At 43.4% G+C, this 17,402-nt stretch overlaps 1 protein-coding gene across 3 annotated transcripts in view; it reads left to right on the plus strand.

The window, feature by feature from the left end:
- Positions 1–428: 428 nt before the first annotated feature.
- The window catches only part of LOC117415641 (semaphorin-4G), a 34,066-nt gene continuing 17,092 nt past the window's right edge, over positions 429–17,402 (plus strand). For 2 of the 3 annotated variants that reach the window (XM_034026231.3, XM_059025997.1), the window contains exons 1-7: positions 429–585; positions 6,247–6,480; positions 14,399–14,547; positions 14,903–14,965; positions 15,675–15,773; positions 16,105–16,198; positions 17,062–17,175. In XM_034026231.3, coding sequence (XP_033882122.3) covers positions 6,264–6,480; positions 14,399–14,547; positions 14,903–14,965; positions 15,675–15,773; positions 16,105–16,198; positions 17,062–17,175 — 736 coding nt within the window. In that variant the 5' untranslated portion in view covers positions 429–585; positions 6,247–6,263. Of the gene's footprint in view, positions 586–4,549; positions 4,655–6,246; positions 6,481–14,398; positions 14,548–14,902; positions 14,966–15,674; positions 15,774–16,104; positions 16,199–17,061; positions 17,176–17,402 lie in introns of those variants that run through there. The other variant, XM_059025996.1, reaches the window with a different exon arrangement.

Here is a 17,402-nt window from a genome sequence, read left to right on the forward strand (position 1 = left end):
GCTAAAATCCTCCACTTTGAGTTTGAAAGACATTAGCGAAAGGCCTGTTGTTTTGAATGATATGTTCAGAACACATGCATCCATGTGCAGTGCTGTGCAGTTACTGTATGTGAATCATATCCATAATCCTAACACCAATAATGACAACCATCACGTATCTTCCACGTCACCGGTATAATAACTCCTGTCAACACAATATTTAATATCGTGCCATTTTAACACTCGTTCTCGCTAGTTTTTTTTTCTTTTTTTCTTTTTTTTTTTTACTGGAATGGTCATAAAATCATAAAATAACGACATTTGATAAAAGGGTTGAAAGTGTACAGTTTGTAAATACCGTATCTGTACAGACAGCAATTCAAAGCAGCTGTGTAAATTCATTCAGTTAATATTAATGAGGGGGCGTGTCTCGGCCGGCGCACCTGAGCGAGAGAATGCAGACAGACAGGAACACTTGCCGCTGAGCGAGAACACAGTGTTTTGGTTTCATACATGGAGTCTACGCGATTGCGTGCTAAAGTCTTGTCCTGGTGTAATGGATTTAAAACATTTTGCTGACCGGCATTTCTTCTTTTCCAGAAAAAGGTAAGGTACCGCGGTATGCGTTTTATGTTGATAAAAACAAACCAGAAATGTTCTAGTGCTATCCCCAGCACTGCCCCGGGGTTTAAAACATACGGGTAACGCACCGATAGCGATATAATAACAACATCATCATTCATAATTGAGTTGTGTGAGATTTGTAATAAGTTATATATTCATACACACTGTTTATGTTAGAAGATGTGGATGCAACCAGTACTGAAAGTCTTTTCGCACAGCTTGTATTCACGTTGCTGTTTGTGTGTATATTTGTATTTATAAACTGTATTGATATGCGAATAATGGATATGCTAGTGCGGTATCGATTACCCATTTTATAAGTGACGTATGTACCTGTGTGCTGATTTGTGTCAATGTGTTGAGTTAGTGTGGGATGCAAACCTGTATTGATTCAATTGACGGGCTGCGCCTCCTACGTGTAAACGTAGATGGGAGTTCTTAAGCTATTGGTGACGAATCCTTCACCAGAAAGGGCTCGGGTTATTTCTGCATGAGCTGCAGTACAGTATGCATGTCGTTCCATGTCAGTCACCCAGTCTGGAATCTGTGGGCCTCCAGTCAAAGCTGTGCCAGTGGGCGAAGTTTAGCAACAGAGACTCCGTGCTGATTCTGTGTTGATGGATAGCTCTTTATTGTAGTGTCATTTTATTTCATATTTTGAAGTAGTTGGTTAGGTGTGAAAAATGACCATGGTATAGAGATTCTTAAAACATACACAAAGAAATGAGCAGCACTGTGTTCTTCATGGACCATATCCTGTCCTGAAGTGTTTTGAAATTGAATTGACATGTATTTGCTGTACAGTACTGGCACAGTAGTGATCCGTCATCTCTTAGAACCTGGTGCAATGGTACAATATGATATTCAAGCACGGTCCTGTATTAGTGAAGGGGTTTGTGCATGGTGCTTCTCGTGTTCACTCAAGCAATGCTGCATGAAGCACACTGGTCATGAATGATTAGTCTATAGTTATAGAGATGCATACGCATAGCCTGTCAATAAGGGTACTGACATCAAATAAGCCTGGAGCTATCATCATCATCATCTGTATTCACAATGTGTAGAATAGCCCCAAATCTGGAAGCACATGCCCACAACAAAAGAACATGTGCTTCCCAAGTTATGGGGATCAGCTGATGGGATTGTAGCACTGTGGACCCTGCGACGCCATTGAAATGTACTGGGAGGGATATTCGATCTAAATCCCACCATCGTTAAGATGCTTGGGGTTGTTTTAACCCGTTCAAATCATTGGAATGAAACAGCAAGATAAGCCCCATGAAAGGCAGGCTAACCACATTGCAGTTCTGGCATGCTCCTTGTGTGCAGGAAGGGTATTGCACACTTCATCTCTATTTGAAGCACTTGCTATCTCTTATGCAAGAGACAGACTGCAGTACAGGCACATTGTGAGTCTCTTTGTTCTGTCGCTCTTCATTTTAAATAAGGGCTCCGCGCTCCCTTTGTTCCCTTGGACTGTCCTGTCTGAAACTCAGTGTGATAGGACCGCTCACAGTCATCATGATGGTCCATCAGATAAAACGCTTCCTTTCCCTGCTCAGTTATGCACAGCTTTCACCATTCAGCAGCTATCAGTAAAATGCTTTCTCAAACTCTGAAAAAAGAATGTCTGTCTGACTTTAACCCCAGTTTGGAATAACCAGCTCTCCTTGTTCAGGGTAAATGAAGCTGTGGGTATTGCCCATAAACCAAAAATATCATCATGTAATCCCATTGTCTATTTATTCTTGACTTTCCAAACACAAAACCGAAACTCAAACATACATTTATGTGTTTCTAATAGTTTACAGTGATTTAAGCAGCAGCTTACATTAATTCAATATTTGCTACAGACACACACACACACACACACACACACACACACAGACACACACAGACACACACAGACACACACACACACACACACACACAGACACACAGACACACAGACACACACACACACACACACACACACAGACACACAGACACACACACACACACAGATACACACACACACACACAGACACACACATGCACATGCATATTCTCTGTAAATTCCTTTATTGTCATTCTGATAAACCCTTGTATTAAGTCCCAGTTGACTTGCTAGCTGTTCTGTTTGTGTGCCACAGTAAACCAAGCCCTTGTTGAAATGGGAGGTTCAGGGGACACTGTTAAAGGGAATGCCTATAGAACGGTTATTCACTTCAGTAGTGTTACAGAGATTTGCAGCTGGTCTGTGTGAAACCGGCTTTTTAAAAAGTCTATAGAGCCGTGCAAAAGCTTTTCATCTGCTGGTGATGGCAGAGTGCTGTTGAAGCTTAATGTAAAGTGTTCCCATGCAGATATATACAGTGCCATATAGAGTAGAGTTTAGTGTAACACAATACACCGACCTGTACCTATATGTGCCTACCTCGGTTCCTTGTTGCACCCCCACTCTACCTCGGTTCCTTGTTGCACCCCCACTCTACCTCGGTTCCTTGTTGCACCCCCACTCTACCTCGGTTCCTTGTTGCACCCCCACTCTACCTCGGTTCCTTGTTACACCCCCACTCTACCTCGGTTCCTTGTTACACCCCCACTCTACCTCGGTTCCTTGTTGCACCCCCACTCTACCTCGGTTCCTTGTTACACCCCCACTCTACCTCGGTTCCTTGTTACACCCCCACTCTACCTCGGTTCCTTGTTGCACCCCCACTCTACCTCGGTTCCTTGTTGCACCCTCACTCTACCTCGGTTCCTTGTTACACCCCCACTCTACCTCGGTTCCTTGTTACACCCCCACTCTACCTCGGTTCCTTGTTACACCCCCACTCTACCTCGGTTCCTTGTTACACCCCCACTCTACCTCGGTTCCTTGTTGCACCCCCACTCTACCTCGGTTCCTTGTTACACCCCCACTCTACCCCGGTTCCTTGTTACACCCCCACTCTACCTCGGTTCCTTGTTGCACCCCCACTCTACCTCGGTTCTTTGTTGCACCCCCACTCTACCTCGGTTCTTTGTTGCACCCCCACTCTACCTCGGTTCCTTGTTGCACCCCCACTCTACCTCGGTTCCTTGTTGCACCCCCACTCTACCACGGTTCCTTGTTACACCCCCACTCCCTCAACTCTTAGTAACACAGCCCACACAACAGCAGCAGTTAAAAAATATTCATTAAAACAAAAAAAACTTCACCAGGTTCTTCCAAAGCAGTGGCACGGACATTCACACTGACTTTTCAAATGACATGTTGCGTAACTAGTGATGAGGATGAGGATGATGATGATGATGATGATAATAACATGAATAAACAATGCTGTTTAAAGAGCTCCCATGTCAAGCTCTGTTCTCATATGTCAGAGATTTGTAATGGGTTATAAATGAGTGCCCTGTCCATTCTCTCTTCAATTGGAAAGTATCATAGGAATATAGAGTTAATATAAATAGTGTAAATATGAAGATGGTAACATGAGTTATTCATAAATGTCAGTGTTAGTAAGATAAGTTGATGACTTTTAAAATTCTCAAGTTATTCAAAGAACCAATATGAATTGAAAAGGATGTAATATTAACGTTGAATTTTTTCTTTAAGCATTCTGTTTAAATTTACATATATATATATATATATATATATATATATATATATATATATATATATATATATATATATATATAATGCATTTATTGTATTGTCTTTGAAAATTACATAAACGTAATTCACAAAAAAAAAAAAAAAATCTACAAATGTATGCTTATTCCAGACACACATGCCAGTAAATAAGTGTATCAGTAGTACTGTGAAAAAAACGATACCTGGGTGAGCTACACCAACAGCAGCAGTTGCGATGCTCAGGCTGTTGCTACGGCGACGGCATAAAAAAAAGAATTGTAGCAGTGCGGCTTGCTGGTGCGCTGGCTCTTTACTAAGTATTATTGAAAGGCTTTTGAGTGACGCAGGCTTGCACAGACGCCACATGCTGGAAGCACAGTGACAGCGGAGGGCTTGAACAAGTAGCGTTGAGTCGGATCGCATGCCCGCTGTTACACAATCAAATCAAACAAGGTGAGGAAGATTCTCCTGTCTGCTGGGCAGTGAGCAAGAAATACAGCTGGAGCCGTAGGATCTGAAAAAGGGATTGATTTTACCTGGAGACAAACGCCATGGGGTTTGGTGGAATATGATGTGGTTATTGTGTCCCCTCTACTCTTGGCTCATCTCCGATTTTCATGAATATTGTAATAGAGCAATTTAATTTACATGTGAGCGGAATCATCCATTGCCGTCACTCGTTTTGACAGCTTTCTCTATCTGATTTAAAATGCACGGAGGAAATTCATTTTATTCTGGATCATTATTAGACTGTGTTACTTGGAATTGCGTGCAAACTGTTTTTGTTTTTTCTTCCTACAAACAAAAAGACGTGGTCACTTCATTTTAAAGACGTGGTCACTTCATTTTAAAGACGTGGTCACTTCATTTTAAAGACGTGGTCACTTCATTTTAAAGACGTGGTCACTTCATTTTAAAGACGTGGTCAATTCATTTCAAAGACGTGGTCAATTCATTTTAAAGACACGGTCACTTCATTTTTAAAGACACGGTCATCACAAGCTTTTGCAGGCAGATTGACACCAAAGCACAGTGAAGACTAAACACGATAGTTTTATATAAGTGACGCTTTGACTTTAAAGTTCTTTTAAGATATTTCAGTGTAGTATTTAATGCTCTGTGCTCAACAGGGCACAGTATAGTATTTGTTGAAACAATTTTGGTGAGAACTAATTCTGTGTGGCAGCCCACCCTTGACTTTCCTCGAACTTACTTTGAAATATTGGAATATGCATTTGAAATTTGAAAAAGAAAAGTGTCTTTCGATGTGAATTCTTCATTCTTAGTCATGCCTGCCTGAAGAGGAATGCAGAATGTTTATATTACTGGAAATATCTGTAACCCAATGAGAAGAATCCACCCAGGCCCCTAAACACTGTATGTTGCTCTTTTAGAAAGAAAAACAGAAAGAAAAAAATAATTTGGCAGTATTTTTACAAGAAATTATACAACGCATTTTGCAATTTCTACAGTTTGATATAAAAAATAATAATTTGGCAGTATCTTTACAAGAAATTATACAACGCATTTTGCAATTTCTACAGTTTGATATAAAAAATAATAATTTGGCAGTATCTTTACAAGAAATTATGCAACGCATTTAGCAATTTCTACAGTTTGATATAAAAAATAATAATTTGGCAGTATCTTTACAAGAAATTATACAACGCATTTTGCAATTTCTACAGTTTGATATAAAAAATAATAATTTGGCAGTATCTTTACAAGAAATTATGCAACGCATTTTGCAATTTCTACAGTTTGATACACGATTTGCTACGTTGCAGGAACGGGGCTGAAAACTGGCATTGCACTGAGGCAGCTGGCCACCCTTGCTGCTGCCTTTTTATAATTAATAAGCTGCCTAATTCCTCCCCGTATCAGAGCTCAGAAGGATGAAACGCCACTTCAGTACAGCGCCCTATGCCTGTCACCTGTCCTTTTTTCTCCCCACTGAGATTGCGTACACACTGTCCCTTTTAAATTCCGAGTCTGAAGGCTCATTCATTACGGAGATGAAGCTAATGGTTATTCTTGTTGTGCAGCTTTCCCCTTCAGGAAGATGCGTTCGGGCTGGCAGTGCCCTCATAAGAGAAGTGCCTGGAACCCTTCATCTGCAGCAGCGCGTTGTGGAGCTTTCCCACGGTCTGGGAGAATGAAGAGGATCTGCTCAGCTGTGCCCCTGCTCCTCTGCGCCTTTCTCCTGGGATCCACGGGTTACCCTTTCAAGCCAGCAGTGGATGTGGATGTTACTCCCAGGACCACGATACTCTGCAGTGGTAAGAGACAGCCAGGCCCTTGTTCATTCTGTGGAGATATGCTGGCTCCTTGTTAATGCTACCCATTAGCACATTGCTAGAGACTGAGTAGTGCATGGCACAGGGGAGACCTTCGCACAAAACTCCTTTTATCTACGTTGGCATCAAGCTTAAAAACGACATCATTACTTCGGCTTGTCATGGAGCGATGTGCTTTTTAGTTTAGGCAACTGAAAAGTTCTTTCTTAAAATCCTGTTTATTTGATTATTTCATACAGGGTTTAGTGAAATGCCCAGAAGGATGATGAAACCCTTGGCGTTGTTTACAGCTTTACAAAATAAATATCACTGGTTTATTAATCTTTTTACATTTGCATTAAAAAACGGACTGCTGTGTATTTGTGAGCAATGCAAAGAAGCAAACAGAGGTGTCTCCCCACCCCAGCGGAGCCTGTGCAGAACCACAGAGTCGCTCTGGAGGCTGCAGAGACCCTAAATACACATCACTGTATGGAAGGCTATTTTGGTTAATGTGAACTATTATTACTATCAAAGGGTTATACTTTCCAGTGTCTCTGAGTTAGAAATGCACGTTTACAGTTGTCTGCTGTTCATTGCTACCCATACTGAAGAATCTGATCGCTGTATCAAGGAACGCCCCTGAAATACTTTGGCACATCGAGGCAATGTTATGCAAGACAGCCGAAGGTCGATCATGCCGGAAGTAAGGCCCAGTGCAGTGAGCAAGCTGTGTGGACTTTCACCCCACTTTGGGTGTGTCCCCAACAAAGTGGCCTCAGCCAGTGTTTTAAATTCACTGGGCAATTTTAATTAATACACACACGCACATACATACGCACATAGACACGCACATACATACACACACACACGTGCAACCACCCCCACACACACATATATACACACACACACACACATAAACACACATGCACACACACGCACATATACACACATGCACATACACACGCACATACACACATACATACGCACACGTGCACATACATACATACATACATACATACATACATGTATACACACACACACGCTCACAGCTGGAGAACCTCACCTGAGCTTCCCTAGAGGGAAGGTTTGACCAGAACGAATGTGACAGCTGCCCACATTTACATAGTTCCTGCCTGATGTACAGTGGCACAACGCTGTTCATACAGCTCCTGTTCGTGTCTTCAAATATACATTAGATTTGCACTCTCACACAGCATGGGGACAGGGCCTCTTGCTGTACAGTAGGTTGTGTCCACTCTCACACAGCATGGGGACAGGGCCTCTTGCTGTACAGTAGGTTGTGTCCACTCTCACACAGCATGGAGACAGGGCCTCTTGCTGTACAGTAGGTTGTGTCCACTCTCACACAGCATGGGGACAGGGCCTCTTGCTGTACAGTAGGTTGTGTCCACTCTCACACAGCATGGGGACAGGGCCTCTTGCTGTACAGTAGGTTGTGTCCACTCTCACACAGCATGGGGACAGGGCCTCTTGCTGTACAGTAGGTTGTGTCCACTCTCACACAGCATGGGGACAGGGCCTCTTGCTGTACAGTAGGTTGTGTCCACTCTCACACAGCATGGAGACAGGGCCTCTTGCTGTACAGTAGGTTGTGTCCACTCTCACACAGCATGGGGACTGGGCCTCTCTGTTCAAAGCCTCTTGCTGATGCTTGTAATAGTAGTTATTGTTTTGTGAGCTGGAGGACATGAGGATGAATCAGTCAGCCACAACTAGATAGCGGGCTTGGGGCAGTCCTGCCATGTGCTTGGATGGCAATGATTTGAGATTGCAATCTATGTAGGTCCCAAGTGAGGAGTTCATACAGCAGATGTGAAGCTTATCAGTGGGAGGCAGTTCAAGGAAATACAAAGTCTGAAGCTCTCGCTCTCTCTCTCTCTCGCTCTCTCTCTCGCTCTCTCTCTCTCTCGCTCGCTGTCTCGCTCTCTCTCTCGCTGTGGTCTCTGATCCCAATATAAGAAATGCTTACTGCTTCAGGTACAGATTTAGACACGTTTGTTTTTATGTGGGTTCTGCTGATGTCTATTGTAGACTCATACGTGTTCTTTTCGTGTTTGTTTCCCAGCTAATTGAAACGCAGAACAGCTTGTGTGGGTGTTGCATTTATAAGTCTCGATTTCAATATTACAGTTGCTTGTGCATTTATATATTCACTAGCGGTGAAACTCTATCCACTTAATCCGAATACAGTCATCTTGCAGAGTATACCTAGAAATGCTTCCCTTAAATATCCCGTCTGAGATGAGAATGACATGTTCCTTAACTGGTCCTTGTAACGAGAGGTTGAACAAGACTGCATGAGAATGCATTTTGTTACAAATGATTTGCATACAGATTAAAGTAACTGTTTTCACTGATCTTGAGTTTTGTGTTTCCACTTCACTGAGCACTTAGACAAACAATTGGGAGCCCTTGGTTTGTACTGGCTTTCAGATGAGATTCTTCCACTCGGATGGGTTTTTTCTTTTAAGGTAGTCCTTGACCTATTTAGAGGCTTGCTAAGATCACATGTGTTTTAGGTAAAGCACGTCATATTCTCCTGTCCACTGTCTGTAACTCCCCTCGTGGGGGAACACATGCAGGCGGGCACGCACACACACACATGCTCAAACACACACTCTCACGCGCACACACACACGCTCTCACACACACGCTCTCACACACACACACACTCTCACACACTCACACACACACATCCACTCTCACTCGCACGCACACACACACTTGCACAGACAAGCGCACACACATCATTTATACACACACGTGTTATCTATTTAATAGAAATATCCTGGCTTCCCCTTTTGGTTTCTCATTTGCTGTGTGCATATGCAGTCATTTCCTTGAAATGAAGAGTCCACTCTGATATAACTGCAGCATTTCCACACACAGGGAATGGTACAGCTGAAACCAGGTCATCTGGTGCATCGACTTAGAGCAAGGAGGATTCCTACAGTATAATGTGAATGTCGTGTGCCTGCATATATTATGAGGCATTGCTGTTTATCAGTGTGGAGTAGTGGTTAGAGCTCTGGACTCTTGACCGGAGGGTTGTGGGTTCAATCCCCAGTGGGGGACACTGCTGTTGTACCCTTGAGCAAGGTACTTTACCTAGATTGCTCCAGTAAAAACCCAACTGTAAAAATGGGTAATTGTATGTAAAATAATGTGATATCTGTATAATGTGAAATAATGTATAATGTGATATCTTGTAACAATTGTAAGTCGCCCTGGATAAGGGCGTCTGCCAAGAAATAAATAATAATAATAATAATAATTGCTGAAAGTCTTGTTTAATATTGCACTGTCCCCCCCTCAGTTCCGCTCAGTTGAGAAAACACATTTATTAAAGCTAATCCGGACACAGCTTGCTCCCTGACACACCTGCATGTTCTTGCTGCTGCCACTACAGATTACAGAAGGGATTTTAAGATCAGGAAGCAACATATAGCTGATTCATTTCCTTTGTTTTTTTCAGAGTGTTTGGTTAGCTGCATTTTAACATTTTACTGGAACATTTCAAAACTGATCAATAGATCAATACTGTCGGTGCAGGGGCAAACTGATTTTGAAGATTCATTTCAGGATTCAAAAGTCGGGCTCGGTTGTTAGTTACTAGTTTTGTAACATTTTGTTTTGGTTTCCCTATTAGAAAAAAAAGCAAGACTGATAAATCTAACCCCACATATTCAGCAATGTCCAAAAATCACCCAATGTCATTTCAAGTCAGTGGAACAAGTGAGAACATCACTGCCTGTGGGAAGAGAGCTGAGAGAGACATCAGGCCTGTCTTATCCCCAGGCTCAGCTAACCTTCCGATCCAGACCGAAGGGCAATGATGGGCTGACGCGACCTTCCCTGATGCAAACCGAGGGCATCTGTGTGCAGGGCTCTGACTTCATCCCAGGAATCAGCAGTGATCTCTACATGCTGATGAGCCGACCCCATCTGTGTGCAGGGCTCTGACTTCATCCCAGGAATCAGCAGTGATCTCTACATGCTGATGAGCTGACCCCATCTGTGTGCAGGGCTCTGACTTCATCCCAGGAATCAGCAGTGATCTCTACATGCTGATGAGCCGACCCCATCTGTGTGCAGGGCTCTGACTTCATCCCAGGAATCAGCAGTGATCTCTACATGCTGATGAGCCGACCCCATCTGTGTGCAGGGCTCTGACTTCATCCCAGGAATCAGCAGTGATCTCTACATGCTGATGAGCCGACCCCATCTGTGTGCAGGGCTCTGACTTCATCCCAGGAATCAGCAGTGATCTCTACATGCTGATGAGCCGACCCCATCTGTGTGCAGGGCTCTGACTTCATCCCAGGAATCAGCAGTGATCTCTACATGCTGATGAGCCGACCCCATCTGTGTGCAGGGCTCTGACTTCATCCCAGGAATCAGCAGCGCCTCCAGAGGGGAAATACAATCCAGTGGATACATCCGAACCAACACGAGGTGTTCTGTTAGGTTTAAAAGGACTAAGCTTATATCAATTCTTAAAGGTGCTCATAAAAGCATGCTACAAATGAAAAGTGTTTAGTAGTTCCAGGATAAAATGCTGGCAAAACTACATTTATAAAAATGAGTGGAGATCCCGAAGAGATTTAATAATGAACCTGCAAGAAGCAGCTTGGATGTGTTCTTTTTGGAGGATAGGAGACCATGTCACCCAGCTGCTGGAGAGTGAATCACCCCTGGTCTAGGCTGAAGTGTGATGATGACTCATCGCTATTCATGAGTTTCAGTCCTTGGCTTGGAGCAATATACCAACAAAATAAATGGAATGTGCAAATGTCAATGTGAATTTTGCAATGTTGACTCTCCTGCAGCATAAGTAGTTGGAGGAAAAGCTAAACATTTATGAGAGTGCTCCATGCCTGCCTACATCCACTAACAGAGTCCTGCATGATTGCTTAAGACATGTGGGAGGCAGCTACAAAACTGCCTGATGAACTCTATAACAAGAGTGGAGTGTTGAAATAATCTCATTGTACAAAACCCTCCTTCAGTACTAACCTTCTCTCAGACTTCCTAGTCAAGAAAAACATTATTTTCATTGTTTTCCACGGATTATTGCTCCTGGCTGTGCTGTTATATATATTACGCAGTAAAACGTTGCACGTCACAATTTAATAAGAAATGTAATACAGTAGTATAGTATACACCGCACATAACAAGAACATCATGGTCTTACTTGATTGATGAATCTTGGTTGATGTCATTTGTAGAATTTTTTTTTACAGCCAGTGGAAGATTTTTTTAAATCACTCTAGCAGAAACAGAAATTCACTGGGAAGATGAAGAGCCGGTTTGAAAAACCAAACAGCGAATACTCGCAGTCAACCTTGTTGTTTTTTCGTACCATGAGCAATTAAAAAGGCAATTTTGTTTTGGCCCTCCCTGTGGAAGAAGGTCCGATTTAGACTTTGGACGACCTTTATTGTTGTTTTTTATTCTTATTTTTTCATCAGTTGAAAGCAAGGAAAATGGCGTATGAATTTTAAAAATCTGAAACGTACTGTATGGAAATCAAAACTTAAGCAAGTAGTCACATGTGTGCCATACCCTGCCTGGCAACAGATACATCAAGATTAAATCTAATTATGAGTGGCATGTAGCCAATACAAATACATTCAAACTCGAGAGATGGGGTTATTGCAGGTCGAAGACGCACAGAATCCCATCCACTGAGGCTTCATTAGCTAATAGCAATCCAGTAGACCTTGAAAAGCATTGTCAATACCTTTTAGAATTTTGAATGCTTGAATCAGATCACTGCGTAGTCTTCTTTGTTCAAGATTGAATAAATAGATTCCATTTTTTGAGCCTGTCTGCATATGACATGCCTTTTAATCCCGGGATAATTCTGGTCGCTCTTCTTTGCACTCTTTCTAGAGCAGCAATATCCTTTTTGTAAAGAGGTGACCAGAACTATATATCCGAGCATCTTGTTGGCCTTTTTTATAGCTTCCCCACATTGTCTAGATGAAGACATTTCTGAGTCAGCATAAACTCCTAGATCTTTTTCATAGATTCCTTCTTCAATTTCAGTATCTCCCACTTGTGTGTGTGTGTGTGTTTTCTTTTTTCACAGCTGAAGAAGGGCTTTTGTCTGGAACAGCCTGAAATAAATAATTTTTTAATCATTTAACCCTTTTGTGTGCATCCAAAAAGATACCGGTGTTTGTAATCTAAGCAGGAAATCGTCTCTCGTTTCCATCGTGCTGTGGGTGTATTCAGAGTATCTGTGTGTAGGTGGGAGGTAAAGCAATACGTGGGTTTGGCTCGGTGCCTGGGTGATTTGTCTTTGTCTACCTTTTTGTTTCCATTGCGTAAGAGACGTTGAAGTAATAAAAGCCCTTCCCCTGTTGCCTTGACGATCCCCCTAAGATGGCTCCTGGCAGTTTGGAAGAGTCATTTATCAATATAAAATATCGAGGTTTCCAGGCCACGTCCTTCAGCGCAGGTTGCGCGTTTTGTTGCAACGTTGCAGAGAGCAGGGGAGCGGTGTGGGAACACAAGGAGGGCGCCCTGGTGCCCGCGTTCATCTTCATCGCAATCCCAGACCACAGTGCCTGATTGGTCTCCCTTCAAGGGATACTGGAGCCCGCGTTCATCTTCATCCCAATCCCAGACCGCAGTGCCTGATTGATCTCCCTTCAAGGGATACTGGAGCCCGCGTTCATCTTCATCCCAATCCCAGACCACAGTGCCTGATTGATCTCCCTTCAAGGGATACTGGAGCCCGCGTTCATCTTCATCCCAATCCCAGACCACAGTGCCTGATTGATCTCCCTTCAAGGGATACTGGAGCCCGCGTTCATCTTCATCCCAATCCCAGACCACAGTGCCTGATTGATCTCCCATCAAGGGATACTGGAGCCCGCGTTCATCTTCATCCCAATCCCAGACCACAGTGCCTGATTGATCTCCCTTCAAGGGATACTGGAGCCCGCGTTCATCTTCATCCCAATCCCAGACCACAGTGCCTGATTGATCTCCCTTCAAGGGATACTGGAGCCCGCGTTCATCCTGTAACTTTAAACTGGTTCTTTGGGTTCAGAATGCAAGCCGTCCCCCTCCACTGTGCTCAGCCTGTTTTGGGATTGTTGTGAGATGCTATCTGTGATAGAAGGAGTGTCCCATGATGCAGGCTAAATAAATTCTGCACGTGGCAGAAGGAAACCGCGGCAAATTAATTGTCTAAATTGATTATTTCTAAAAATGGTTTGACAGATCATTTTATCCAATGCGTTTCCTGCTTCTGCCACATGAATTACTCTGTGAATTTCACTGCATTTCCATTCAGCACCTGCAAGCCTGCGTCTGCACTTTTGACTCTTAAGCTGAAAAGAACAGAGCCACTTTGCAGCTTGGAACTTGGTTTTAGGAGACTAAGTTTCAGGGCACTGCATGGCACGCCAGGGGAGACTTGGGGTTTGATACAGCAAAGTTGCCTCAAACTAGGTCTCCTGGAACCAGGTTCAAGACACTGCTCCTGAAAAAGTGGCTTTGTGTTCCCTCAGCTTAAGATTTAGCAACAGTGTTAAACCACGATGTTCATCTGCTTCAGCCTGATGGGTCACTTTTCACCTGAGAGGGTCAGACCAAAACTACAAAGGTGTTCAAACTCACATAATCGTCATCTAGCTCCCCCACCCCTGCCTCTGCACGCATGCGCACACACACACACACACACACACACACACACACACACACACATGCACCTCATATCGAAATGGGATACTGAGCCTACCCAAAAAGGTTTTTGCCTAGGCTCTGTCACTGTGTCCTGTTCACCTCCCTGTCTGGGTGTGTTTTGCAGGGTTGCTGGGTGCACTGGTTTAGCTCTGTCAGGTGTGTCCTGTTCACTTCCCTGTCTTGGTGTGTTTTGCAGGGTTGCTGGGGGCCCAGCGGTTCAGCAGCTCTGCCCTGAACTACAGCACGCTGTTACTGGAAGACGAGACTGGGATCCTGTATGTTGGAGCGAGGGGGGCTTTGTTTGCTCTCAATACCAGCAACATTGCAGATGGCTCCAGCAGAACTGTGAGTACATTGTGATAGAACGGGGCTGTGGTATAACCACAGTAAACCACAGTTAGACGGGGCATCCAGAGAGGTTCTGCTGGAAGGAATGTGACATGGAAAGGTATTTCCAGACTCTTTGCTGTAGAATCAAGCAATCCACATTACCCACGGTTTTAAAACTTACTGCAAAGTATTTTATAAGACAACCTCTTCTCCTCTTCAGAATAGTGCCAAGGGATCTTAAGTGTCATTAATGCCCACTTAGTATGCAGAACCTTGATTTAACATCACTCACTCCTGCAGCAAACTCTTACTGCAGAAGATTGCTCCTTAATTCTAACTTTGTTTCTCTTTATTCTTTTTTAATTTGCAGATTCATTGGGAAGCACCAGCTGATAAAAAGAAAGACTGTCACGCCAAAGGCAGGAATAATAAGGTTGCTATTTCATGTTAACAGTTCATTAAGTTTTATCAACCTGCTGTATGAAATGAAAGACTCTCTGGCTGCTATGTCTTGATCACACAGCTATGTAGACATTTCATCTTCTACTGTATATGTTTTAGTTGCATCTTTCTGCCCTGACAGTTTCGCTGTATACCAGCAAGACCGCCTTTAGAAAAGGAGTGCATGTCGACAAACCCTGCTTTTAAACAGGCGTTCCCACCTGGTCTCTCTGTGTGCGTACTTCAATCAGACAGTTTCTGTTAGATAAAACATGCTTTCAACTTGACAAAGTGTGGGATGAAGGCTGACTCGGTTCTCATGCTTTCGGTGTTTAATGGGCTCAGTTTAAAGCTGGTACTCTCTATTCCCTTTCCCCTGCAGACTGACTCGGTTCTCATGCCTTTTTTCTTTGCTTCTAATTGTGTTCTTTTCAAAATTAATTCTTGGCTGAGTAGCTCAGCTGAGATGCAAGTTCATCTGAGACCAAGTGGCTTGCCACTGTAGGCGTTGCACATTTAATTCGGCCTCAGATATTGGATTTGAACCCGGGATCTTGTGGATCTTTAGTCCTTTGGCCATTTTGACAAAACGGTCCTGTTTTCAAGCCAGATGTTAAATAATTGTGCTAGAACTGTGCTTAGCGAATCGAACACACGGCTGTCCAGTAAGACTAATCCCCTGCCTCTCTCATTCGTTACAGACAGAGTGCTTTAACCACATCAGGTTCCTGCAGAGGTTCAACGAGACCCATCTCTACACCTGTGGAACCCACGCCTTCCACCCGCTCTGTGCTTATATTGTAGGGCTGCTTTTGTACTGTCTTGTGTGTAGCTTCCACTTAAAACAAACACTTATAAGTTTGTGAGTTGATGAAATCAAAATGAATGTCATTTGAAATCCATTCCTACACTCTGACAGTATTATGCATTTTATGGAAATGAAAATGTCATGCAACATTTCAGTTCTGCACAACAGACACCCACATTATCAGACATCTACTGTATACAAAAAACAATGTCTAGTTAATAATGCTAAGTGTAATTTGCTGAGTGCATTTATCGTATGTAGCTGGATGGATTATGAGAGTTGGAGGGATTCTTCTCCAGTCTAACCAGACCCCGTTGTTTCAGGACACAGAGCAGTTCCGTCTGTCCTCTGGCTTCGAGGAGGGGTCGGAGAAGTGCCCCTACGACCCGGCTAAAGGGTACACCGGACTCCTAGTAGGTATGGCACATCCCCAGCTGACTGGCCACTCTTTCTATCTGTCTTTCGATCTCTTCATGGACACACTTTTCAGCTAGTCCCTTAGGGGCTGCTTTAAACAAACTTCTACCCACCCCAGTACACACCTGGGTTTTATTAGACCATTTTACAATCTTCTACCCACCCCAGTACACACCTGGGTTTTATTAGACCATTTTACAATCTTCTACCCACCCCAGTACACACCTGTTTTATTAGACCATTTTACAATCTTCTACCCACCCCAGTACACACCTGTTTTATTAGACCATTTTACAGCATGGAGAATCTCCCTGGATTTCGTGCGCCTCCTATTGTTAAAGATAATATTGGAATAATAACATGGCTGGCTGGCTGATGCAGTCTGGAGTGATTCGAGAGTGCTGTAAAATGCTCTAAAATTGCACCTGTGGTTTATCCTGACAAGGAACAGTATAGGCAGACAAGAGTGCTTAAACGTTGCTAGCAGTCTGTATTAAACACATGTAAATACACCCAAGTACAGTTTACCATCTACGCTTACACGTCAGATAAATAACCCAGATGTATCAGCTAAATGTAGAGCAATAACTAAGATAAAGGTTTCCAATCCTAGATTGAATGTATGATGAGATTGTCTTTTAGAGTGATGTTGTTTTTAATGATGTGAATTTACTGCTGTGTGTTTCTGCTCATCTCTGCCAGCACACTCTTGTAAATGGTTAAAGCATGAATGAATAAAATCAAACAAAACTTCTTACAAGTAGCCTCCACAGGAGTTAGGATTGGACCACAGCTTTTTATAAGACCGTGTTGGAACAGAAAGAGGGTGTTGCATGATCTCCGTGAATACCGTCTCTCCACAGACGGCGAGATGTACACGGCAACACAGTACGAGTTCCGCAGCGTGCCGGACATCCGCCGCAACATCCCGCAGCCAATGCTGAAGACCGAGGAAACCCCCACTCGCTGGCTAGACGGTGAGCATTAGCACAGGGGGGGCAACCCCGCTCCTGGAGAGAGCAGGGACTTCAGCTTTTCATCCCGAGTTCTTCATTACTTTATTCAACCAATTATTGTCTTAAAAAAAATCCAGGTTTTTAGCCATTGATGTTTTAAAAATACCCAGAAAAGCTGCAGGATTGTGGCTCTCCAGGCCCAGGTTTGGCCACCCCTGCACTAGCCCGTCACTGTACCTTTTCATTCT

This window comes from Acipenser ruthenus, chromosome 7 (assembly GCF_902713425.1).
Source record: "Acipenser ruthenus chromosome 7, fAciRut3.2 maternal haplotype, whole genome shotgun sequence".
Classification (NCBI taxonomy): Eukaryota; Metazoa; Chordata; class Actinopteri; order Acipenseriformes; family Acipenseridae; genus Acipenser; species Acipenser ruthenus.